We start from the raw sequence: 27,153 nt of genomic DNA, 5'->3' as shown, positions 1-27,153 counted from the left end.
CTGGAACCATGTGTTAACACGTTAACCATCAAAGAAAACTCGATCTTCGAGAAAACGCCACAGGATGAGAGGCTTGGTCCATCAGTGGAAGACGAGCTTTTTATAAGTCTCATGGAAAGTAAGGTTACGAAGGACTGTGATGATCGCTGGACTGCACCACTTCCCTTTCGCGAAAATAGAAAGCTGTTGCCTAACAACAGAACTCAAGCCTTGCAGCGTGTTAAATCATTAGACCGTTCACTCCAGAAAGATGAAGTCAAGAAGAAACACGTTGTTGAATTCATGGGAAAAATGTTCGAAAATGGTCATGCTGAGGTAGCACCACCTTTGCCAACACTTAGTGAACAATGGTACCTACCGTTTTTCGGAATTTATCATCCCAAGAAACCTGGAAAAGTTAGAGTCGTCTTCGATTCGTCAGCAGTGTTCAGGGGAACGTCTTTGAATGACGTATTAATGAAAGGACCGGATTTAACCAATAATTTATTGGGAGTACTCTTGCGATTTCGGAAGGAAGCTATAGCTCTTACAGCTGACGTGGAGCACATGTTTTACAACTTCAAGGTGGACGAAACTCATCGCAATTATTTACGATTTGTGTGGCACGAAAATAATGACATTTCACAACCGTTGATGGACTACAGGATGACAGTCCATGTTTTCGGAAACTCTCCGTCTCCATCTGTTGCAACCTTTTGTCTCAGAAAATCCGTTGAGAATGCAGACAGTGATGTCCGAGATTTTGTCTGTAAAAACTTTTATGTGGACGATGGACTCATTTCTTGTCCAGATCCTGACTCGGCAATTGATCTCATGAAGCGCACACAGAAAGCGTTAGAAATTGGAGGACGGTTGCGTTTGCATAAGATTGTCTCGAACAGCACAACTGTGTTACAGAATTTCCCATCAGATGATTTGTCAGCAGATCTCAAGGAATTGGATCTTGGATCTGACACTCCGCCAATTCAGCGCAGTCTAGGATTATCATGGGACATTTCTACTGATAGATTTGTGTTCAGAGCGTCGACAGAAAACAAACCCTATACCCGTAGAGGTGCGTTATCAGTGATCAATAGTCTGTTTGATCCCATAGGATTTGCAGCCCCCATGACTTTGTATGGGAAATTGCTTCTCAGGGAAATGATGTCAGTCTCAGGACCTGTAAATTGGGATGAAGAGTTACCGCCTCAATTGAAATCGAAATGGGAACGGTGGATCACATCACTCGTGCATCTCCAGAATTTTCAAATTTCTCGCAAATATTCTGCAATTTCATTTCATGAAGCTTTGCGTAGAGAGGTTCATATCTTCAGTGATGCATCTAAGGACGCAATAGCTTCGGTAGCATACTTAAAACTGATATCAGATGAGGGAAGTGATGTTTCATTTTTGCTGGGCAAATCAAAAGTATCACCTGTTCATGGTCATACCATTCCTCGCCTTGAGCTCTGCGCAGCAGTTCTATCCATTGCAGTTGCAGAGTTGGTGAAAGAGCATTTGAACATCCCCTCACAGGATTTCTACTATTACACAGATAGCAAGATAGTGTTGGGGTATTTGTCAAACGAGGTACGGAGGTTCTATGTGTATGTCACCAATAGGGTGAATAGGATCAGAGCAGCTAGTTCTCCGACTCAGTGGTACTTCATTCCAACAGACAGTAACCCTGCTGACATTGCAACGAGACGTATCAATGCAGAAGACTTGGTGAATTCAACCTACCTAACGGGTCCAGACCTTTTGCGCAATGACATACATGTACAATTACCATCTAGTGAATTTCAGCTTGTAAATCCTCAAGAGGATACTGAGGTCCGCCCAGAAATATCAGTGAACAAAATGAAAGTGATCAGCCACAAAACATGGGTTCAGAGATTTTCATTTTTCTCGTCATGGAACAGTTTAGTGAGAGCTATCATGTTTCTGAAAGGATTCATTAGGAAACTTCACGATGAGAGCAAACCCACACGAGCTGAAACGGAACAATTTATTGTGAAACTAGTACAACAGGAAGTTTATGGTGATGAAATCAATTCTTTGCAAACTGGACGTTCTTTGTCAAACAAATCCAAAATTCTTCCTCTTGCTCCTGTACAAGATGAAAATGGCATTCTCAGAGTTGGAGGACGATTGAAACATGGAAAGGCTATTTCCATCAACACTCAGCCTGTGATCATTCCCCGAGACCATCACATTGCTATCCTCTTAGTGCGACATTTTCATGGTAAAATTCATCACCAGGGCAGACACATGACAGAGGGAGCTCTCCGTGCATCGGGCTATTGGGTGATTGGCGGTAAGAGACTTGTGTCCTCTATTATTCGTCATTGTGTGACTTGTCGAAAGTGTCGTGGACAATTTCTATTTCAAAAGATGTCAGATCTTCCGGAGGACAGATTATCTCCTGGACCACCTTTCACCTTTGTTGGTCTTGATACATTTGGACCATGGTCAGTTCTCCAGCGTAAGACTCGAGGTGGATCAGCTCAGCAAAAGAGATGGGCAATTTTATTCACTTGCTTAGTTTCAAGAGCAGTTCACTTGGAAGTAGTAGATGAGATGAGCAGTGCAGCATTCATCAATGCCTACCGCCGTTTTGTAGCAATTCGTGGACCCATAAAACTATTGCGATCAGATAGGGGCACTAACTTTGTGGGTGCAATTCAGGACTTGGGCATTGAAGCAGAATTTGTTGAGGATGGAAGAATCGCAAAAACTCTAGAAACCTATGGAACTTCCTGGAAGTTTAATCCTCCTCATTCCTCTCACTTTGGAGGCTCATGGGAGCGTATGATAGGGACCTGTAGGAGGATTCTGGATAACATGCTCATGCAAGATAGGAATAAACTAACTCATGATTCATTAGTGACCTTGATGGCTGAAGTTTCAGCGATAGTGAATTCTCGTCCGTTGCTGCCCATTTCAACAGATCCAGAAAACCCAGAAATTCTGTCTCCCTCAGTGTTGTTGACTCACAAGAAAGGTCAAAACGATACATGCCCGTTTCCACAGTTTGGGACCAAGGATATGTTACGTAGTCAATGGAAACTGGTTCAGGGTCTAGCAGATGAATTTTGGTCGAAATGGACGAAAGAGTATATCTCATCTCTTCAAGTCAGGAGAAAGTGGAAGCAGCCAGAAGTGAACTTGAATGTCGGTGATATTGTTCTTGTAAAAGAGAAGGATTTTCATAGATCCATGTGGCCTATGGCAATAGTGACGAAACTTTTTCCAAGTGACGATTTCCTTGTCAGGAAAGTGGAAATCAAACTCTATAAGGAAAACAAGATTTGTGTGTTCGTTCGACCCGTAGTCGATCTTGTCCTGTTGGTATCTTCAGATGATTAGTGACTCAATTTTCATGGATAATGACTGATATTTGATTTTATGTATTATGTATGTATGATTTTGCTAGTTTAGCATATTGAATTTGATGTAGTGATTTTTTTATAAAAATCAGGAGGGGAGTGTGCTGGATTCCGGATTTTTTTTTTTATATTTGTCCGGGATTGGTTTTGTTTTGTATGTTACAAAAAGCTCCCAGCACGTTCACGGCATGGTACCCGTACTCATGCATTTTGACTTCCAACTTTCCACAACTTCATGGCACCAAAGTGTAAGTTTTTAATCTCTTTATTAACTTTTATGTTAAATGCAAGTCATATTAAGAATGCATACGCATATTTGTTATTGTACACTTGTTGACCCCGATGTGATAAGCAGCCAGTATATCATGACATGCAGGTAGTTTATATTGTCTAAATTTGATTAATTGATATTTCATGGTTATCTTATCTCTGATAGATCTTTAATGATGTTATTCATTGCTGTTATTATTTCTTTCTGTGTAAATGGGGCACGCTCGCTTATTTTCTGAACGTACTATATATTGACCTTTCACGTGTTCGATATGTAAATCGCTCTGTGTAAATTGCTCACAGTTTAAATTTTTTCTCAAAGGTTGTGATGATTACATTTAAGTTTTCACATATCAGTATCAATATTTTATAAGTCTTCTAGTGTGTGTATTTAGAATTCAAGATTTTTGATAACTTTGTAAAGCTTTTGGTGCATGTTATTCTTGATTTACTGAAATTTGATATCTTTAGCATGAAATGTGTAGATATGTTCTGAATAACATATTACATGTTTATTATAAACCATGCCACTTATCTTTTGTGCAGAACCTGTTGTAATAGGATCTTATTTTTGTTTAGAGTATTTTACCCTCCCTGGAGGTTGTCTCTCTGCCATTAAAAGTAAAGAAACATACCTCGTCTTTCTTGTGACAGAATAATGGCTACGTCAACAAACGAAATCATCAAAAGCTGCGAGTTTTCAGGTCGTATGGGGCTTTAATGAATATTTGAAGGTATGTTTGGACATAGGAATAGTAGGAAAATATATTAAGATTTTTTTAATATTAAATTTATGCGACAGCAACACAAGAATACAACGATATCAGGCCTCAACCGTGCGCAGCTATTTGTGCGCCGTAAATCGAAGGTTTTTATAAGGGGTGGATCTGTAGCTCTCTGTCCGTCACAATATTTTTTCAGAGAACTACAGTTCTGCAGCTAGCGAGAAGCAGACGTGTGAAAAATAAAAAAGGTGCATAGTCACAACATGTGCGACACAAAATACCTTGAAAAATAGCATGGAGACGATCGAGTCAAGCGACATATTACCTACCATGGCCGCGGAAATCCTGTTGATCTTGTAAAGGAAGTAGTAGCTCATATTGACGTTAATTAGATGTAACCCGTGGTTTGAAAGAAGACGTATTGTATAGAGCTAGACTAGACGTTTCGTTCGAAGCCATGTTTAATACATACATGTATATTTAAAAAAAATTAATTATACCTCCCGAACAAAGTTCTGGGGGGTATATAGGAATCACTCTGTCTGTCCGTCTGTCTGTGCAGATTCGTGTCCGGGTCATAACTTCTTTGTTCTTTGACTTAGGCATACCATAATTGACACACAGGTAGATCACCATGAGACGATGTGTCGAATACCTTCATAGACCTCTATATGACCTTGAACTCAAGGTCAAAATTAAAGGTTTTTTACAATGGATTCGTGTCCGGGTCATAACTTCTTTGTTCTTTGACATAGGCATACCATATTTAACACATGTGTGTATCACCATGAGACGATGTGTCGAATACCTTCATAGACCTCTATATGACCTTGAACTCAAGGTCAAAATTAAAGGTTTTTTACAATGGATTCGTGTCCGGGTCATAACTTCTTTGTTCTTTGACATAGGCATACCATATTTAACACATGCGTGTATCACCCTGAGACGATGTGTCGAATACCTTCATAGACCTCTATATGACCTTGAACTCAAGGTCAAAATTAAAGGTTTTTTACAATGGATTCGTGTCCGGGTCATAACTTCTTTGTTCTTTGACATAGGCATACCATATTTAACACATGCGTGTATCACCATGAGACGATGTGTCGAGTACCTTCATGACCTCGACCTCAAAATTAAAGGTTTTTAAAATGGATTCGTGTCAGGCCCATGTTCTTTGACATAGGCATATCATATTTGACACATCAATGTATCACCATGAAACGATGTGTCGAGTACCTTCATGACCTCTATATGACCTTGACCTTATGATCTCAAGGTCAAAACTATAGGTTTATGCCATGGATTTGTGGTCGGAATATATCTTCCACTTTCTTCTACAAAGGCATACCATATTTCTACACTCAGGAAAGAGGTTATTTATACCTATTAACAACACCCTTTGTTGGGAGATTGGGGTAAGCGGGGGGGGGGGGGGGGGGGGGGGGGATTCTTAATGAGCATTGCTCACAGTACATCTTTATTTAATTTGTTTTCAATAACTCAATTTTTGTTCCATAATCATGAAAATTCTAAATATTTCAATAGGTTCAAAACAAATATAGTTTCTAACAATGTATTCCAAAACAGGCACAAAGAATTAGGCTGCCCCCCCCCCCCCCCACCCCCGTCTTTGACAATGAGCTTTTTCTTTATTTGTAGTACAAATAAATTGAGGCTGTCCCCTCCCCCATTACTTTTAACAGTAGTTGTACATGAAAAGAATATAAGCTTGAAAATTATTAATAACAAATATTTCGCCAAGTGAACATCAGTATATAGCTTCCAAGGACGCCTACCTCAAAATCAAGATTAGCTTCATCCCTTCATATTTCTACAGGAAGTTAGGTATATGAATAGCTTTTTATTGCAGTGTTTACAAAAAAATTCATTGACAGGTTTTAGAGCAGTGCTTCATTTGGTATCTGGACTATCCTGTTTTTGAGTATTGTGGCCGAGAGGTTAGAGCGTTCGCCCCGCATGCGGTAGGCCGGGGTTCGACAGACTCAAGTCGTAAAAACGGGTTGTGACAGTTTCATCGCCAAACGCTCGACATCAGGTGTAAATGTTCAGGTTTAAATGTCACGGGTTCTCGGATGTCCCGTGTCACAGTAGATGTGGCACGCTAAACAACCCTCACTGCTCTATGGCCGTAAGCGCCGAGCATAGGCCTAAATTTGAAGCCCTTCACCGGTCTTGGTGCCATCTCCATATGAGTGAAAAATTCTCGACTTTAACGAAGAATCAATCAATCAACCACCCCAAATCTTTAAATTTTCCTAATTTCTTATTATATAGTTATCTTTAAGCATGTTATTATTAAATATTTTATATGTTGCATATATTCTAAAGATTATTGTAAAAGATATAGATAAAAATTCCATCAAATTATTTTTTTTGAATTGAAAATTGGAATGATCTTGTAAAATTCACAATATTCAAAAAGGGGTGTAATCCAAACCTTATTATCTCCCTTGTGTACCTAGAAAGTGGCCATGAAATTTATACACATTGTAAAGGACATCCTGATGGTGCTTCATGAAAAAACGAAAAAATATTCATTGACGAGTTGTGTTTGGCCACATCGTCCCGCATGTCCTTAAGAAAGGTATTTTCGAAGTCTCCAATACACATTTTTTCGTTAATTTTAAACACAGGCACATGGGGTAAGGACATCGTAACTTCCTTCAATTTTAAAAAAAACAAAACGATTGTCTATTAGTTTTACTGCATTTTTTTTTTATTTGGGACGTTTTGTACTCTTTTATAAGAAATAAATTAAATGTTTTTGAATTCCGTGAAATCTTAATTGAAATTACTAAAATTCAATGTATCTAAAATGAAAGAAGATACAATCAAGTTTTGGTAGTTTTAAATAAAGCTTTGACAGAGTTCAGAGACACATTGGTTGTTATAACTACAGTAAATAACGTCTAAAAAATGCAGTTAATCTAATTGATATTTATTTTTTTTTTTAAATGAAGGCGGCAGGATACGATCTCCGGCCTTACCCCATGTTCCTTTGATTGTAAATAGATTGATCAAAATAATACAATATCTTTTACGCCATATTTTTTTGTAATATATGTTGTAGTAATTAAAATAGTCAAATTAAGTAATTATTTCATTTTTTTACCGCAATAATGTGGAAGCACATGCTCCCGTGCCTCATAGGAAGCTACACCACTGGGCATATGTGCAAATGATTCGAGATTGTTTAACGTCCCGCTCGAGAATCTTTCACTCATATGGAGACGTCTGCTGGTGAAGGGCTGCAACGTTTAGTCCTATGCTCGGCTCAGCGCTTACGGTCTTTAAAGACGGGGGTAGGGGGTGGGGGTGGGGTCTTTGTCGTGTTACACCAAGGTCGTTGTTTTTCCAGTGTTCCGCTAAGGACCGCCCCTTTTAGTCGCCTATTCCAAGCAAGGGGTTCTGACGACTTATTTGAACCCGGATCCCACTGGAGTAAGGTCAAATACAGCGCATGTTAAGCGAGTGAACAACTCTGAATGAAAGTTTCACAAATACATTGTGGAAAGTAGGATGTTTTCGGATTTTAGTTGCATTTAATAACGAGGTGAAGATAGCGTACAGTGATCAATTTCATAACTCCCATAAGGAATACCGAATAGGGTAAACACGGACCCCTGGATATTACCAGAGGTTGGATCAGGTGCCTAGGAGGAGTAAGTATCCCCTGTCGACCGGTCACACCCGCCGTGAGCCCTATATCTTGATCAGGTAAACGAAATTATCCGTAGTCAAAATCAGTGTGCCAAGAACGGCTTAATAATCGGTATGAAACACGCCGGACAGCATTTGACCCAATGCGAGGTAGACTATATGCATAAACATTCAGGACAGTAAATGAGTGATACAACATGGCAGAAAATCCAAAATTCCCCGATCCCGATAATGTGTTGCTTAATGGGATGGAAACGTTTCAATTTGATGAGAGACCGATCCCTGTGTTAACCCCGTGTTGACCCCATATTCGCGGGAAAATGAGCAAACCTTCGTGAAGAACTTATGTGACGAGAGCCCACCGTGGTCAGTTAGAACACCAGCGAACACATCGACCCCGGTAGTGAGTAGGCCTAATAAGCAAGTCATTAATGTACCTACATGTGGGGACAAACTTTCACTCCGTAAGTTTAGCGGATATACACATGAAGATGCCGCCAAATTTATGGCCGAATTTAACTCGTACTGTGTATTTCACGACCTCGATGCAAATGAAGAACGGGAAATTGCGGCCTTCCATCTTCATCTACAAGGCCCTGCCCTTGTATGGTTTGGACAACTCTCGGAGTTTATGCGGACGTCGTGGAAGATCGTCTCGAGTGAGTTCCAAAGAACATACACCACCAAATCACCATTGAACCCAACTCTGATTATGGAGTCAGCGATGTTTAATTCATTGTGTTTGTCCCCTACTTAGCCGTTGGAGGATTTCTACAGTATTATTCTGGAGAAAGGTCGAAAGCTAGGTAAACCCGAACGTGACTTGAACAAATTTGTTGAAGGGTTACCACAGCAATTGGCGTTTTATGTCCGCGCTGGACGTTGTACCAGTTTCGCCGACACTCTTACAGCTGCCAAGACCGGGGAAGCATTTGGTTACAGGCTAACCCCAGCTTCCACAGCTACGGACAGTCAGCATCCGATGTCAGCATGAACTTCATCGTGAAGGATCTATCTCACCTGTCTACAGCTGTACAGCAGTTACCAACCCCGGAATATGGTGGACAGCCCCCATAACGTTCGGATCCTGCACCGCAACAATCTGCCAATTCCAAGTATTGTTTCCGATGTAGAGGTGTGGGTCACTACAGCGTGCCTGTGCATTGAAGGATGGTGGTGTGTCTGACCCCAACTCTCAGTGTCCGTTTTGTTCCCAGTTCGGGCATAATGCTGCGTCGTGTATGTTCACGAAGTCGGAAAACTCCAGAGCCCCGAGGAGAGATCAACAGAGCTCTCCCTCGGGAAGACGTTAAAATCGCGCCATCGCAGCCCTTCGCCTGCACCGTGGAGAGAACGACTCTACAGAGATGTGAGACACAATGACTTTTAGTGGCAATCCGTTGTGTGACTCTTGCGTAGCCACAACCGAGCCTGTGAGCAGTGACATTTTTCATTTGTGTGACTATCAGAATATAGCGACTAATGTGCCTGCTTTCAGTGACGTCATGAGCTCGTCTGATATTTTTTCAGACATACAGGACTCCAACACCTCTAATTTTATGTATATGCCAGTGAAATTCAAAACTGTCAATGTGGCAGCATTATTAGATTCTGGTTCATGTATATGTTATGTCATTGTATGATATGTTACCCATCTCTGTTAAGCAACCTCTGCATGCCTGTGATATTTCAGTATTAGTAGCTGATAATCAGAGTGTCAAGGTTTTAGGTGTTACAAAGGTTAAGGGCCACACACCTCATGGTACACATTGGTTTACTGTGTATATTTTTCAATGTACCTCGCACCCTTGGAACAGAGTACATGAAAGAGAAACGTGTTGTGCTAGATTTTAGTACATGCAATGATTTGTTGAATGGATATATGCAATCCAAGGTGAAGGTTAGATCTATGACACCTGTTACTGTAGAACCTAACAAAGAGCTTATTGTATATGGCAAAGTTCCAAGAAAGTCATTATATGGTGTGCAGGGTTTACTTTCTGCTCATGTGAATGTTATGAAAAGAGGTCTGCTGCTGGCTAGATCGGTTAATACTATACCTGCAAATAAAACATCCCTTTCAAAGTCATGAATCCTGGAAATGACCCTGTTTGGTATGGTGTTGGCCGATTTTGCTGTGTTGGATTCCTCTTACAACATTGTGCCATTTCCAATGTCTACTAATGTTAAGAGTGTAACTCAGTGCAAGACAGTGTCAGAAATCAGATGATTTTTCTGGTACACATGTACTTACAGACAAGCAGATTGAGAAACTTGAGAAATGTTTATATGCACACAAGAATGTATTTGTGACTAAAGAAAATCCACAGCTTGGTTTTACGAGCCTTGTACAGCATGAGATACATATGAAGCCAACTTTTGTTCCCAAGTATCAGAGGCCTTATCGTTTACCTCCAGATAAGAGATATTTTCCGCACACAGTTAGACGAACTCCTCTCCCAAGGAGTTATTGCCCCTGTTAGTGAAACAGATAGTTTGCCCATTAATAGCCCCATCCTTTTGGTTGTTAAGCGCAAAAACAATGGATCTCATGCTGCCCAAGGTAAAGAGGTTCATCTTACCTCATACAGGTTTTGTTGTGACTTTCGGTATTTGATCTCGCAAACACTTGATTTTGCTTACAATATACCTGATGTACAAGAACCCACAGGGTCTTTTGGTCAAACCACATCCAATTTTATTTCTAACATTGATATGAGCTCAGGTTCTTTTCAAATGGTCATTTCAAAAGAATCTGCCTATTTAACTGCATTTAACACCTGTTTTGGTACGTACAAATTTACCAGATTGCCTGTGGGTCTCAAGACAGACCCTAATAGCTTTGAATTACTTTTGGACAAAGTTTTGACTTTTAGATCTGCATTGTGTTATATGGATGATGTTGTTATTATGTCTGATAGTTTTGATCAACATTTAAAAGACATTAGTGAAGTGATGAGTAGGTTTGAATCGTCGGGTTTGAAACTGAATCCTAGGAAGTGCACCTTTGCTACTGACAAAGCAATTTTTCTTGGACATAAAATTTCCAAGGATGGCATTCGCCCTCCCTCAGATCGCGTTGACAGTATTAAAAACTGTTGACAGTATTAAAAACTGCCTCCTTCCAACGACAGCAAAGGAGCTGCGTTGTGCTCTTGGCATGCTCAACTGGTTTCGGAAATATATACCAAACTACAGCATAATAGCTCCACCCCTTCATGCCCTGTTAAAGAAAAATGTGAAGTTTATTTGGACACAGTCACATTTCAGACACTGAAGGGTGCCCTTGTGAAGTCGAATGTGTTGTCATTCCCAAGATTTGTTATTCCCTTTCATATTGCTGTGGATACTTCGAGTAAAGGTATAGGATACATGTTATATCAACTTTATGACGATGACACTCCGCATGTTATTCGTTTCGGTTCGAAAGGTCTCAATAAATGGCAGCGATCTTATGGCCCAACGACATTAGAACTATTAGGAATGACCACTGCAGTTACAGACTGTACATCGTATATTTGAGGAAACCATGTAATTGTTGAATGTGATCATCAAGCTCTAAAACCGCTGTTCATGAACAAACTACGTGGAGCTATCTTCGACCGTTGGCTGACTATCTTTCACAATATGACCTTGAAATTAAGTATAAACCAGCAGCGCAGATGGTTGTGGCGGATGCATTGTCAAGTTGCCATGCTAATCCGGACATGCCTACTCTGGAAGCCAGCCCAGATGAGCATGACCCATACTTCGAATCCGATGATGAGCCTACATGTGACATTAAATTACCCTCAGGAGAATGTCTACGTGACTTGATACAAGACAGACATTCTGGAATGAATGATTTTGCAGTCAACAACATAGTGATACCTTTCCGACCTCCGGATCTTCATCCTGCGTTGAAATATAGGACGCTGACATCGAAAGTAACTCGGATATTTGTAGTCTCACTCATTCCAAGCAATCGGCTAAAGGCAGGAGGAACAGTTTTGATCTACAAAGACAAGTATTATATTAATGTTGAAAATACTGTCGTTCAGTTCCCAATAGATGCCTCTGGGGGAAGGCTTCCACTGAATGAGTTGATACATATTACCAATTTATGTACTGCGATCAAAGTCAATTGCAATTCCATTTCATCTCTCATCAGAATGAAAAAAAGGAAATTTATTCTTGGTGACTGTAACGTACTTGATAATAGTTGTTTCATACTTCCCGCAGTTTTTATTTGCTGACACAACACATTTGTATACTCGCTCAGCTGACGTGTCCAGGTATTGATTTAAATACTTGAGTTCAGTCCGTGTAGACAGAGTGAGTGGACGCATTAGCTCGGTGTTCCAGAGGTTGGGCAGATCTAACTCTCCCCAGTTTGTTTTACATCTTAAGACCAATTTCAAAGTATTAATTTGTTATTTTATGTATTTTGTTTCTTTAATTGTGTTTATTATAACAATATACAAGTACGCGGAATGTTTCATATTTAGTAACACGTTTCGTTATGTGAGCTTACGCTATTTTGTTATTTTGAACGTTATGTTGTTATTTTCTCAATCTTATGTGAATCATCATAGGGGATGAGGGTTTGTCTACGAACCCTACTGACGGGACAAGACCAGTACGGGGACCCGGACCAGTTCACCAGTCGATATCCACATGGCGTAAGATATGGTGGTCCGTTGGAGTCAGAAATGACGGTGCTGGCATTTTAATATCCGGAGCAGGAACAACGTTGCCTTACCTGTTGTACTGTGTGTCACCCGTTTTGTAAAGTCTACACCGTATTGTGTTGGCAATGTGTTCCATTTCCTAAAATTGATATCGGCAGGATTCCAGAACAAAAATCATCGGATGTTCACGAAAGATGGCAGATATCTGAACACTTTTGAATTGATAATCAAATTAAGTGATTTCATTTAAGAAATGTTTATTGAATATATGTTTGAAAAAGTTATTTAAAACCGGTTCCAAAACTAGATAGTAATAGCGTAAGGCCTGAAAGATTGAAACAATATTGAGTCGACTGCAGGATTATAATTTTCAACAATATTTAATTTTTCTTTTTTGTCCATTGTATATATTTTTTTCTTGTAATTAAATGTTTTGTTTATTGAAATTGGACTTGGTTGTGTTTATTTGAGTAATCCTAGCGATTCAGAACTTCTCCTGATTATTGGTAATTTCAGTACCAGGCTTCATGACAGTGACTTCAATGTTGACCTTTCTAAATGTCACTCTCGACCGTTCACCAATTGTCACCATATCCAACGTATCAGTAGAGAGCACACACTGACCGTATCTGGATAAATGGGGTGTATCACCACGAGACTATGTATCGTGTACATTCATGACCTCTTTATGACATTGACCTTTGATCTCAAGGTCAAAATTATAGGTTTATGCTTTGGACGTATCTTCCATTTTCTTCTACAAAAGCATACCATATTTTTACACCCAGGAAAGAGGTAATTTATATCTATTAACACCCTTTGGGAGGTTGGGGTAAGCGGGGGGTATTCTTAGTGAGTATTGCTCACAGTACCTCTTGTTACATATATAAACCGTGTTAATTATTTACGTATCTAAACACAGTGTTAATTACATATATAAACAGAGTTAATAACAGATCAAAACACAGTGTTAATTTCATAGATAAACACAGTGTTAATTACACATTTTAACACCCTATTAACTACAGACCAAAACTGCTGTTAATTACCGATCTAAATACAGTGTTAATCACATATACAAGTCAATGTACCTGGGAAGAGACAACCGACCTTCCGAAAGTAAACTGGGAAACTTTCTCACTTACAGGCGCGAGCGGGATTCGAATCCGTGCCGACCAGAGGTGAGAGGTCTTGTGATTTTGAGCGCGATGCTCTAACCACTTGGTCACGGAGGCCTAATCACAGTTTTAATTATATAGATAAACTGTCGATTACATATATAACGCAGTGTCAATTACACATATCAACACAGTGTTAATTACACATATCAACAGTGTCAATTACACATATCAACAGTGTCAATTACATATATAAACACAGTGTCAATTACATATATAAACGCAGTGTCAATTACATATATAAACGCAGTGTTAATTACACATATCAACACAGTGTTAATTACATGTATAAACGCAGTGTCAATTACACATATCAACACAGTGTTAATTACATATATAAACGCAATGTCAATTACACATATCAACACAGTGTCAATTACATATATAAACGCAGTGTCAATTACATATATAAACGCAGTGTTAATTACATGTATAAACGCAGTGTTAATTACATGTATAAACGCAGTGTCAATTACACATCTAAACACAGTGTTAATTACATAGATAAACACAGTGTTAATTACATGTATAAACGCAGTGTCAATTACACATATCAACAGTGTCAATTACATATATAAACGCAGTGTCAATTACACATATCAAAACAGTGTCAATTACATATATAAACGCAGTGTCAATTACACATATCAACACAGTGTCAATTACATATATAAACGCAGTGTCAATTACACATATCAACACAGTGTCAATTACATATATCAACAGTGTCAATTACATATATAAACACAGTGTCAATTACATATATAAACGCAGTGTCAATTACATATATAAACGCAGTGTTAATTACACATATCAACACAGTGTTAATTACATGTATAAACGCAGTGTCAATTACACATATCAACAGTGTCAATTACACATATCAACACAGTGTTAATTACATATATAAACGCAATGTCAATTACACATATCAACACAGTGTCAATTACATATATAAACGCAGTGTCAATTACATATATAAACGCAGTGTTAATTACATGTATAAACGCAGTGTTAATTACATGTATAAACGCAGTGTCAATTACACATCTAAACACAGTGTTAATTACATAGATAAACACAGTGTTAATTACATGTATAAACGCAGTGTCAATTACACATATCAACAGTGTCAATTACATATATAAACGCAGTGTCAATTACACATATCAACACAGTGTCAATTACATATATAAACGCAGTGTCAATTACACATATCAACAGTGTCAATTACATATATAAACGCAGTGTCAATTACACATATCAACAGTGTCAATTACACATATCAACAGTGTCAATTACACATATCAACACAGTGTCAATTACATATATAAACGCAGTGTCAATTACACATATCAACACAGTGTTAATTACATGTATAAACGCAGTGTCAATTACACATATCAACAGTGTCAATTACACATATCAACACAGTGTCAATTACATATATCAACAGTGTCAATTACACATATCAACACAGTGTCAATTACATATATAAACGCAGTGTCAATTACACATATCAACAGTGTCAATTACATACATAAACGCAGTGTGAATTACACATATCAACACCCTAAACCTAATCTGTTGTTAATTACTCATCTATACAGTGTTAATGAAAGATCTAAACACTTAATTACAGAGGGGATGCTTGCTCCTCCTAGGCACCTGATCCCGCCTCTGGTGTGTCCAGGGGTCCGTGTTTGCCCAACGATCTATTTTGTATTGCTTGTAGGAGTTATGAGATTGATCACTGTTCGTTATCTTCACCTTGCATCTAAACACAGTATGAATTACAAACCGAAAAGAATGTTAATTTTATTTCCCCTTCCCAGAAGGGGGCATATTTTTTGTGTGTGAATTCTTTTTCCCGCTTCTCGTACAAAAATTGCCCGGGCCATAATTTTTTTTTTTTGATATAGGCCTTTAATGTTCGGAATGTGTGTATAACATGTTAAGACAGTGTGCCGCGTATCATTTTTGATTACCTTTGACCTTTTATGTAAAGGCCAAATCTTAGGTTTTTTAAGGAATTGTTTTCGTCCATACCATAATTTTTTTGTCTTTTTCACGTACGCATTTGGTATGTGTGTGCATCATAATAAGACTGTGTTACTTATCATTTTTTATGACCTTTAATGTAACGGTCAAATAGTATTTGTTGGGCAATTTGGTTGTTCAGACTATAACGTTTTTGTCTTTTGACATAGGTCTTTGATATTGGTAATTATATATTTAAGCACCTTTAATTACCGATACAAAAACTGTTCATTAACGATGTATACATAGTATTAATTACCTTTGTATACACTGAAAGATAAAGATAACGACGAGTGATCATTCTCACAACTCTTGTAAGCAATATAAAATAGATAGTTGGACAAACACGGACCCCTGGACACACCAGAGGTGAGATCAGGTGTCTAGGAGGAGTAAGCATCACCTGTCGATTGATCACATCCGCCGTGGGCTCTGTATTTTGATCAGGTAAACGGAGTTATCCGTAGTCAAAATCAGTGTACCAAGAACGGTATGAAACACGTGAGACAACATTCAACATTTGAGTCAATGATAGGTTGTAATGACAAACTAGATCACTCTAACGACCATAGAAATTGCGATATGCTGACTTTAAACGAGACCGTTGAAACTCCTGCACTATACGCAAAATAAGCCCTTCTATATCGAGTCAATCGCGAAAGAACAATTGCAGGTGATAACGGAATATTGCTAGTGTTAATTACCGATATATATATATATAGTGTTCATTACCGATGTATACAGTGTTACCCGGTAACTACCGATATACAGTGTTCATTACATATCTATCACTTGAACCGGTGTCCCCTGGAGACGAGTAGAAACTGAAGGTTCATTACAAGTGGTTCAAAGAACATGTTCAGCCAACACTGAATCCCATATTCACACGATTGAGTTTAATAGCTGTGCTGTGTTCAAGGAGCACAACCAGTCGAACAATTTACCACACAGCTGCGTGTACTAGCTTAATGATCACAGAGCCTTTGGTTACTGTAGACAAGGCAATACAGATTGCTGAATCATACGAATACTCACAAGAACAATTAAAGACTGTCTACTCAAGGTGCAGCAGTTCATTACGTGAACCACCCAACGTCCGAACCAGTCCAAGAAAGGCCAAGGTCAAAGTCTCGAAAGAAAACGAGAGACCGTGGGAGATTTCCTAAAGGAACAAACACAGAGAACTAAAGGAACTGAATGTGATAAGTGTGGTTACAATACATTTCACTTCAATTATAGGCTAATTAATTTCCGCGGGGATCCGGGTTAGAATAGGTCCCCAGTACCCCTTGCCTGTCGTAAGAGGCGACTAAATGGGGTGGTCCTTCGGATGAGACCGCAAAAACCGAGGTCCTGTGTCGCAGCAGGTGTGGCACGATAAAGGCCCCTCCCTGCTCAATGGCCATAAGCGCTGAGCAACCCCTCACCGGCAGTGGTGACGTCTCCACATGAGTGAAATATAATATTAAAACCTCATACTTTCATAATGTTCTTCGTGTAGACGTTACACGACTTCATTTTTCCTCAGCAGCAACTGTTGACAGGATCTGCCATTTTAATGAAAGCACTAATAACCTGATATACTTAAAATCTCAAATACCTTAAAATTGATCAAAACATTATTCTTGTGATATTGCACCTAGAGAAAGAAGATGAACATTAATTTTTGGCTTAATTTTTTGTTTATTTTATTTCATTTAGATTATTTTACCCATTTCCCCCTTCTTTAAAAGTTTTAGGTATTTGGGGTCTTTAGTGCGTTTCTCAAAATGGCTGTTAGAGTAAGGAGTTTTTGTTTGGTAAAATAAACAACCCAGATACGGCGAACATAGAAAATTTTATTAAGTATGAGTAAGTAAGTAGCGTATAATTGATGTGAAATTTTAATTGACAGGTCCGAAATCTTCCACACTTGTCTGAATTTCGCTGCTGTCATAGGTGAGAAACGACTCTATGACTCGGACCGGTAAATGTCCTAGTAAAAATAAACAAGTGAAATCGAGAGAGCGATGACATATATCTTTATTTTAAGAACCTGTGACTTGAAATTTGGCATCCACGTAGTCGAAACATTAATTTATGCAAGGAAAACGACAAATTACGCATAGCGTACCTATTTTAAGATTTTTAGGCATTTGAAGCGATTGGTTAGTTTTTATATCTGGATCAGAGTTAGACCCCTGTAACATTATGCAATTGTATGTGCTTATTTTTAAGTTAGAGTTATCTTTCTTGCATTATCTTGTTATCATAAGTGTGAACCCCACTGCATGTAACTGCATTTCCGGTGGACGGAATACAAAGTGAGAATACACACGTGAAACTACAAACTGTCTTGTTTTATTATTTTACTGTGACATTCCTTTACATGGTGTCAGAAAATTCAAATCATTATGGATCTTTCTGGAATCCCGCATCCACATATGGACTGGAACTCGACAAATCTGCCCGAAGCGTGGAAAAAATTTAGACAGCACGTGGAACTGATTTTCAATGGACCCCTCAAAGGGAAAGACGAACCAATACTGTGCTCGTACCTCATGTTATGGGTCGGAGATAAAGGCAGAGACATTTTTAACACTTGGAACCTCTCAGCGGACGACAGTAAGAAATTAAATAAATACTATGAACACTTCCAGGCTTATGTACAGCCAAAATTGAATCCGGTGTTTGCTAGATACAAATTTAACAATCAAGTGCAGGGTGACGCGACATTTGATCAGTTCGTAACCCAACTTAAATTACTGGCTGTTGATTGTTCATACACAGATCCCAACGAGATGATAAGGGACAGAATTGTTTTCGGAGTGAAATCTGCTAAGATTCGTGAAAAACTTATCAACGAGGGAGAGAACCTAACTCTCGAAAAAGCAGTTCAGATTGGACAAAACATTGAGTATTCATGTGAACAACTGAAAACCATGAATGCAGCAGCATCGGAAGTTCACGCTGTCGCCACAGGATCACGGGGAACTACGCGATATTCCAAGGGCCGTAACTCGCACTCTCAGAGACAAAATCAAGGAAACCGCGCGTCCACAAGAAACCCAAAGAAACCTAGCGAATGTCCAAACTGCGGCCGTAATCACAAGGATGGAACGTGCCCAGCCAAAGGAAAGCGCTGTGATAAATGTGGAAAATGGAACCATTTTGCATCAGTGTGTCGTTCTTCACAATCTAACAATAACTCTAAAAGTGCTAGGGTCAATGAAATATTTGTAAACACACAACCAGGTATGGGTAGTGACCAAGATTCTGATTTCTATGTAGATACTATTCATGTAGACTCAGGTACATCAGGTAAGACCCCTGACCAAGCATTTGTTAATGTGTCCATTGGCCCAAATGAGTCATCTGTTAGATTCAAATTAGATACTGGCTCGCAGGTGAATATTTTGCCCGCCACCGAGTACAACCGCCTAGGCATTCAAAGCGTGCTTACGAAAGCCACTAAGCATTTATCAGCTTACAGCGGGACAGCACTGAAAACGTTAGGTCAGTGTAAGCTTAAATGCGCATATAATGAGCGATCCATTGTTGTTGATTTCTTCATTGTAGAAACTCAGTCAACCCCCATATTAGGTATGCCCTCATGTTTAGCCCTTGAGCTTATTCAGCTTATTTACACCGTCGATACCACTAAGCCGCCCCTCGATAAGAATGCAGTTTTATCCGAGTTTAGTGATGTGTTTCAAGGGAGTTGGCAAATTTAAAGGGGATTGCAGTATTCGCATAGACCGAGAAGCCACTCCTGTAGTTAACCCCCCTAGGCGAGTGCCTGTTGCATTACGCGATAAGTTACAAATCGAATTAGAACGCATGGAGAAAGCGGAGGTCATAGTTAAGGTCACTGAACCCACTCAGTGGGTAAACTCACTTGTCATTGCTGAGAAGCCGGGATCAGACAAACTGCGGATTTGTCTAGATCCAAGGGATCTTAACCGCGCAATTCTGCGACCGCATTACCCATCCAGAACACTGGAGGATGTTCTTCCTAAACTAGCCGGAGCTCGCTACTTTTCGAAATTAGATGCTCGATCGGGCTACTGGGCCATAAAACTTGATGAAAGTTCATCATTTCTCACAACATTTAATACCCCATTTGGGCGGTACCGGTTCTTGAGAATGCCTTTCGGAATCAAATGCGCGCAGGACGAATTCCAAAGGAAAATTGACGAGACATTCGAGGACTTACCGGGTGTAACAGCACTAGTCGACGATATTCTAGTATACGGCACCACGCGCGCAGAGCATGACAGAAACTTACAATCGGTACTATTGCGGTCACGCGAAGCTGGCATAAAGCTTAACGCAGACAAGTTGTTCGTTGGCTTGACCGAGGTACCTTACTTTGGCCACTTGTTATCAGTAGAGGGTCTTAAACCCGATCCCAGTAAAATTTCAGCCATTAAAGAAATGGAACCACCCAAGAACAAAGGTGAGCTGGAAACAATACTTGGTATGGTTAATTACCTTGCTAAATTTTCACCAAACCTGTCAGCAATCACTGCCCCTATGCGGCAATTGCTCAGCAAGGAGGTCGAATTCATTTGGGATCAACCCCAAAACGAGGCTTTTGAGGAGGTTAAAAACATTTTGACCTCAAGCCCTGGACCGGTCCTCGCCTATTTTGACACGGCCAAGCACTTAACCTTACAGGTCGATGCGTCAAAATTTGGGCTAGGTGCTTCTCTACTCCAGGAAGGAAGACCTATAGCATATGCCTCTAAATCACTCACACCAACGGAGGTAAACTATGCTCAAATAGAGAAGGAGCTATTTGCCATCCTTTTCGGATGCAAAAGGTTCCACCAGTATGTCTATGGAAGACGTATTATGGTTGAGACCGACCACAAGCCACTTATATTCATTATGAAAAAACCTATGGTCTCTGCACCACCACGTTTGCAACGCATGATGCTTCAGTTGTATCAGTATGATCTAGAGCTAACCCACAAATCTGGTAAGGAAATACCGTTGGCAGACACTTTGTCTCGCAAGTTCTTATCAGACAGCTACCCAGAGTTATCAGAGGGTATGGATGCACGTATACATTCCGTCATATTTAGCATACCCATCAGCGACAAAAAACTCAAACACATTCAGTCTTTAACTGACTCAGATCCTCAATGTGTAGCACTAAGCAAGGTCGTGAGAAATGGTTGGCCTGACCGACGGGCTGACTGCCCCAATGAGTTGCATGAATTTTGGAATTATCGTGATGAACTATCTGTCATTAATGGCATGATCTTTAAGGGTCAAAAGATCTTCATACCCAAAGGCTTTAGAAAGGTCATACTAGGTCACCTACACACTGGTCACATGGGTGTCAATAAATGCCTCAAACGAGCGCGTGACATATTATTCTGGCCCAAGATGTCGGCTGATATTGAGGATATGGTCCTCAAATGTAATACATGTCTAGAAAGGCGTTATGACAACCCTAGGGAACCCCTGAAATCCCATAGTATTCCAGAGCAGCCCTGGCAGGTGCTTGCTTCTGACCTATTTAGCTGGCATGACCAAGACTTCGTGCTGGTAGTTGACTACTACAGCAGATATTTTGAGGTCAACAGACTCGAGGATACACGCTCAAACACTGTTATTCTTAAACTTAAGAAAACCTTTTCGCATCATGGTATCCCAGAGAAACTAATTACAGACAATGGCCCACAATATTCGAGTGGGGAATTCAGAGAGTTTAGCAAGCAGTATGGATTCGTACATGAGACTTCGAGTCCACATCACCCCCAATCTAATGGGCTTGCCGAGAAAACGGTACAAACCATTAAACATATATTCTCAAAATCTCAGGCGAGTCGTACAGATCCCTATCTGGGCATTCTTGAGTATCTAAATACACCTTTAGAAACCGACTTGTCTCCAGCTCAACTTCTGATGAGCAGGAGATTGCGCTCCATCTTACCGTCGACGCTGGCTCAGTTACAACCAAATGTGGCTAATCATGAGAAATTCCGCAAACAGTTGTCTGAAAACCGTGACAAGCAAGCGAAATACTATTCATCTATCGCAGAGCCGCTCAAACCCTTACAAGCCGGTGAAACAGTGCGTCTTAGGCGTGATGGCATATGGACACCTGCTACCATTACGCAGATACACAATCCTCGCTCATACCAGGTTCAAACACCTGACGGACGTGAATACCGACGTAACCGCCGTCATTTGCTTAAAACGGGGGAGAATTCTGTTGAAAATGTTGATCCATGTCTTGCACTTGCCACACCTAACAACCACCAATTTGTCCATATTAGAGAAAGCGAGATAAAAAACTCACTGCCGCCTACGATTCACTCAGCCACCCCACGTCCAACCCTGACAACTCAAAAAACTCAACCCATATCACAATCGATGCCTGAGTCTGACCACAACTCTCATTTGTACACTACCCGATCTGGACGTGTGATCAAACCACCAAATATCATGAACCTTTGAAAGAAACTGTTTGTAAGAAATTCACTAACAATGAGACTTGCTGTTGTTAATAGACTTTATAATTAGAAACTCTGTATTCAAAATATTGTAAATATTTACATTTCAGGGGAGATGTAACATTATGCAATTGTATGTGCTTATTTTTAAGTTAGAGTTATCTTTCTTGCATTATCTTGTTATCATAAGTGTGAACCCCACTGCATGTAACTGCATTTCCGGTGGACGGAATACAAAGTGAGAATACACACGTGAAACTACAAACTGTCTTGTTTTATTATTTTACTGTGACATTCCTTTACAACCCCTAACTATATTTATGGTATCACAGAGTTGTGGCCCTGAGGTTACCCTTTGGCCTCAAGTCATCGCAAGATGATTTTCAGTAGTGGTATATATACTGTACTACAACACACTTAATATATATATAGCAAGATCCGCCCATCTGGTTATATATTTCTCACAAAATATGCTATTGAGAAGAAAGGTATTCTATATATTTATACCAAAGGCTTACATGAGACCCCACCCTCTCGGAAGACTTATTCTATATATCTATACCAAAGGCTTACAGGAGATTCCATCCACTCTAAAGGCTTATTCTATATATTTATACCAAAAGCTTACAGAAAACTTCAACTCAGAAAGGCTTTTTCTATATACCAGTACAAAAGCCTTACAGGAGACTCAACCTATCTACAGATTCCATTTGATGCATAGGAAACTGATTTACATGTAAAGAAAGATAACTCTTAGCAATTTTACAAGATCAGATAACTCCTTCATTCTTGCTTACCTGAGATTAATTTTTATTAATCTCTAACCATTGTTTTTTTTATACCCCTCGCAACAAGTTGTGGGAAGGGGGGGGTACACTGGAATCGGGTTGTCCGTCTGTAGACGCAATGGTTTCCGGGCTCTAAAGCATTATCCTTTGCACCTACAGTCACCATATCATACATATGGACTACCCATGGGATGAAGATGTTCCCTATCGATTTTGGGGTCAAAATGTCAAAGGTCACGCGCACTGGACATCGAAGTAGCAATATGGTTTCCATTTAAATTCTTTAACGGCTTTTTTGATCGCATGGAGATGCTGTGTTCCTAGATACCTTTTGGATCATAATACTGAAGTTTATTTATACCTATTAACAACACCCTTTGGGAGATTGGGGTAAGCGGGGGGTATTCTTAGTGAGCATTGCTCACAGTACCTTTTGTTATTCATGTAATTCAGATAAGTAATTTTTTTAACAGATAAGTCAATAACCATAGAAAAACTTTTCATTTTTAATAAAGATGTCAATAACCTTAACACTGATAACTTTGTCAAGAGCTGCTTATAAGGAATTATTAAACCCTATATACTATCCTAAGATTTCAATTTAAGTAAGCAGTCATGTCATCACTTTAAACTATTTTTTATGAATCTCTGACCAATTTTTTTTTAAAACAAAGACTCCCATAAAATATCTTCCTCACCAAGTATCACATGTTACCTATTTGAAAGTTTAGAAGTACAAGAAATTAACCTTTAAACAATATATCTCTGGTGGAGGAAGTCATAGGTGTCTATAACAAAATATTGTGATATAGACATACATTTACACTGCATTAAATCTTCAAGCCTTTCCTGGCAAAAACATTCGCTTGACCATAGTTCTCTTATTTGTAAAGTAGATGTATAATGTGTAGTTGTGAATTGTTTACACAATGCTAGGGGTTGGTTGGAGTATATTATATAAATTAGAACTTACACACACTGAATCTCCGATTAGCAGTTCGGGAGGGGGGAGTTTATGGATAACTCCCTTCAGTACAACTGCTCTAAGTATGTCGCATCCATAGTCGGTGTAGTCTATGTAAATTTGTTTTACCATCGAGCATGATAAATCCAGCGAAGAAGAAATATCAAAATAAGGAAATCTTAAAAACATTGCATTCACACACCTAGAGTATGCGTTCTTCGGGTACCAATCACACATCCCTTCATTGCATGCGTCAAAGTAGGGAACAGGGAGACAGTATACCCCAAAACATCCGAAGAACACCATGATGAGCAATTTAAAATAATACATGATGATTGCCGTCACTGTATGCAATTTTATCTTTGACAAGACCGCGTGCTTTCAACAATGAAAATAATTTGAACTTTGAGCCCGATGTATAAGATGTATGCATCAAAGCGTTTTAAAAATATTAATCTTATTATAATATTGTGATACTTTTATTGTACATGAATACAGTTTATATTTGACTGCTTTTAAAACGGGTATACAGATTTAAAAGAAAGATTTATATTATGTAAAGATATAAGAATTGGTTTTTTAACATATATGAAAAACGATTGGTATATCGTATCGTTTTTTAAATTAGTAAAATGAAACTAAATAAAAATGTAAAGAAAATTTTTATATATATTATCCATGGTCTTTAAAAGTTTACTAATTGAGATTGAAGTTATTCACCTTGTAGCGAACGTTTATGTTGATAGTTGGGCAAACACGGACCCCTGGACACACCAGAGGTGGGATCAGGTGCCTAGGAGGAGTAAGCATTCGCTGTTGACCGATCACACCCGCCGTGAGCCCTATATCCTGATCAGGTAAACGGAGTTATCCGCAGTCAAAATCAGTGTGCCAATAGCTGCAATAATGTAGCCCTATCCAATTTTTTTTAATTCTGACGTTTTCGGGATAGGGCTACAATTCCATAGGATCTCCGTAATGGTGCAAAATAATTTTATGAATAACCGATAATAAACTCTGTGTATTAGTCCCAAATGTTGTTTACACCAAAAGGAGTACCAACTTTGTGCTCGGGCATGTCTAATAAAGCTGTTTTTCATTAAATACAATGTACAGCATGCAAAATTCTTCGTCTGCTCCGCCATGTTTGTTATCGCGAGATCTCGTAGGTGGATCTAATGAAAACCCTAAACATTGACAATCAGCGCGTAAATGTAGTTACTCGAGCCACTTCGACAAAGAAAGGAAAATCATATTGTTGCAGAAAGAATTTACACTCTGCTGTTCGGTTTTTAACTTGATATTAAATTTAAACCTTTTCAATACCGACGAAATAGCTTTCGCCTCCATACTTGTCCATTGATGTAAATACTACCTTATATGGCATATGCAAATGACTTGACAATCGGAAGTTTATACTTCTACATCAAACATGGCGCACAAATATGAATCGAGAAATTGGAATTTATCAAAATTGTTGAAAACGGTAGAATAGAGCCTCACAAATCTTAAGTTGCAGGTTGTAAATTTATGTATTGACTAAGAAACATAGAATATCATTTTATTTACGTAAAGAAAGGCAGGAAATGTTTAGAATGAGCGCAAATGTTGCGGAAGTGAATCACTCCCGCATTTGCACCATTACGGAGATCCTAAGGAGTTGTAGCCCTCTCCCTAATTAAAAAAAAAAATCAGAGAGGGCTACATTATTGCAGCTAGTGTGTCAATAGCTTGCAAAAATTTAGCGCACGGGTTAGCCTTCTTATGTGATATAATTAAGTTATATGGGATCATTACCGGATCGATCGCTCGATTGTGCGCCCAATTTAGTTTCCGTGGTGCATCTTTCTTCCGAACATGAACTAGATGTTTTGGACATTGATGTATGTTATTTATTCTTCGATAGCCAATTCTAACTCTACGCATAAGAGTTCCTTGTTGCCATAGCAATTTAAGATTCTAGACTTAGACTTAATTTAAGACAATCTTAGTTAAGATTTGCTGAAGTTCGTTTTGCGATCCATTTAAGTTAGCAATCTTAGCTAAGTCAAAATCTTAATTTAGAGTCAAAACTTTGACTTACTTTAAGGAAGTTTCATGATCCCGGAGCCTGGACTATGCCGACATGGACAGTATTCAGTGTGTGATGGCCAAACAATGCCAGAGAGAGGGTCTGCCAGCTGGCGACAACAAACAAGTGTGGGAATCCTCACCAGCTGGACTTCACTTATGCTCTGAAGGACACAACTTGGGCTAGGAACTTTATCGCCATGTGTAATTCAGTCGTACACTCCATGACCCATGGATCCAGCAGCAGTTGGCCAAGGAGGTGGGCCTAAAATGGAAATCCAGTGGACCATTTTAGAAGAACATACTCAAGAGAAACCAACAGAACAGGTATCACCGTGAGCGAAAACAAACCAACCAATACCGAGCATCTCGTTACCTGACGAGACGACGAAAAACCAACAAAAAACTCAAAGAACTATCCCTGCACAACAATGCAGGACCCTCCACCTCCAACGAACACTCTTAATGCGTAGATGTGTTACCTCACTGAACAAGACGCTATCTAGTATTTGACTACATTCTGATAAGCATAACATACACCCTTAACTTAGTTAACAGTATTGTAGTATTTGACTACATTCTGATAAGCATAACATACACCCTTAACTTAGTTAACAGTATTGTAGTATTTGACTACATTCTGATAAGCATAACATACACCCTTAACTTAGTTAACAGTATTGTAGTCTTTGACTACATTCTGATAAGCATAACATACACCCTTAACTTAGTTAACAGTATTGTGTTACCTCACTGAACGAGACGCTATCTAGTCTTTGACTACATTCTGATAAGCATAACATACACCCTTAACTTAGTTAACAGTATTGTAGTCTTTGACTACATTCTGATAAGCATAACATACACCCTTAACTTAGTTAACAGTATTGTGTTACCTCACTGAACGAGACGCTATCTAGTCTTTGACTACATTCTGATAAGCATAA

General features: G+C 39.2%; 1 protein-coding gene across 1 annotated transcript; it reads left to right on the top strand.

Moving 5' to 3' along the window:
* Positions 1 to 314: 314 nt before the first annotated feature.
* On the top strand, positions 315 to 4,300 carry LOC130049835 (uncharacterized). The gene is made up of 2 exons (XM_056147966.1): positions 315 to 3,616; positions 4,220 to 4,300. The coding sequence occupies exon 1, from the start codon at positions 457 to 459 to the stop codon at positions 3,346 to 3,348; it is 2,892 nt and encodes a 963-aa protein (XP_056003941.1). The 5' UTR covers positions 315 to 456; the 3' UTR covers positions 3,349 to 3,616; positions 4,220 to 4,300.
* Positions 4,301 to 27,153: the final 22,853 nt, after the last annotated feature.

This window comes from Ostrea edulis, chromosome 8 (genome assembly GCF_947568905.1).
Source record: "Ostrea edulis chromosome 8, xbOstEdul1.1, whole genome shotgun sequence".
In the NCBI taxonomy this organism is placed as follows: Eukaryota; Metazoa; Mollusca; class Bivalvia; order Ostreida; family Ostreidae; genus Ostrea; species Ostrea edulis.
The sequence above is the reverse complement of the archived record's forward strand: the minus strand, read 5'-3'. Positions and strand labels throughout refer to the sequence as shown.

Excerpts from the sequence above, each read along its gene's own strand:
- LOC130049835 (XM_056147966.1), top strand. The coding sequence starts at position 457 with ATGAAAGGACCGGATTTAACCAATAATTTATTGGGAGTACTCTTGCGA.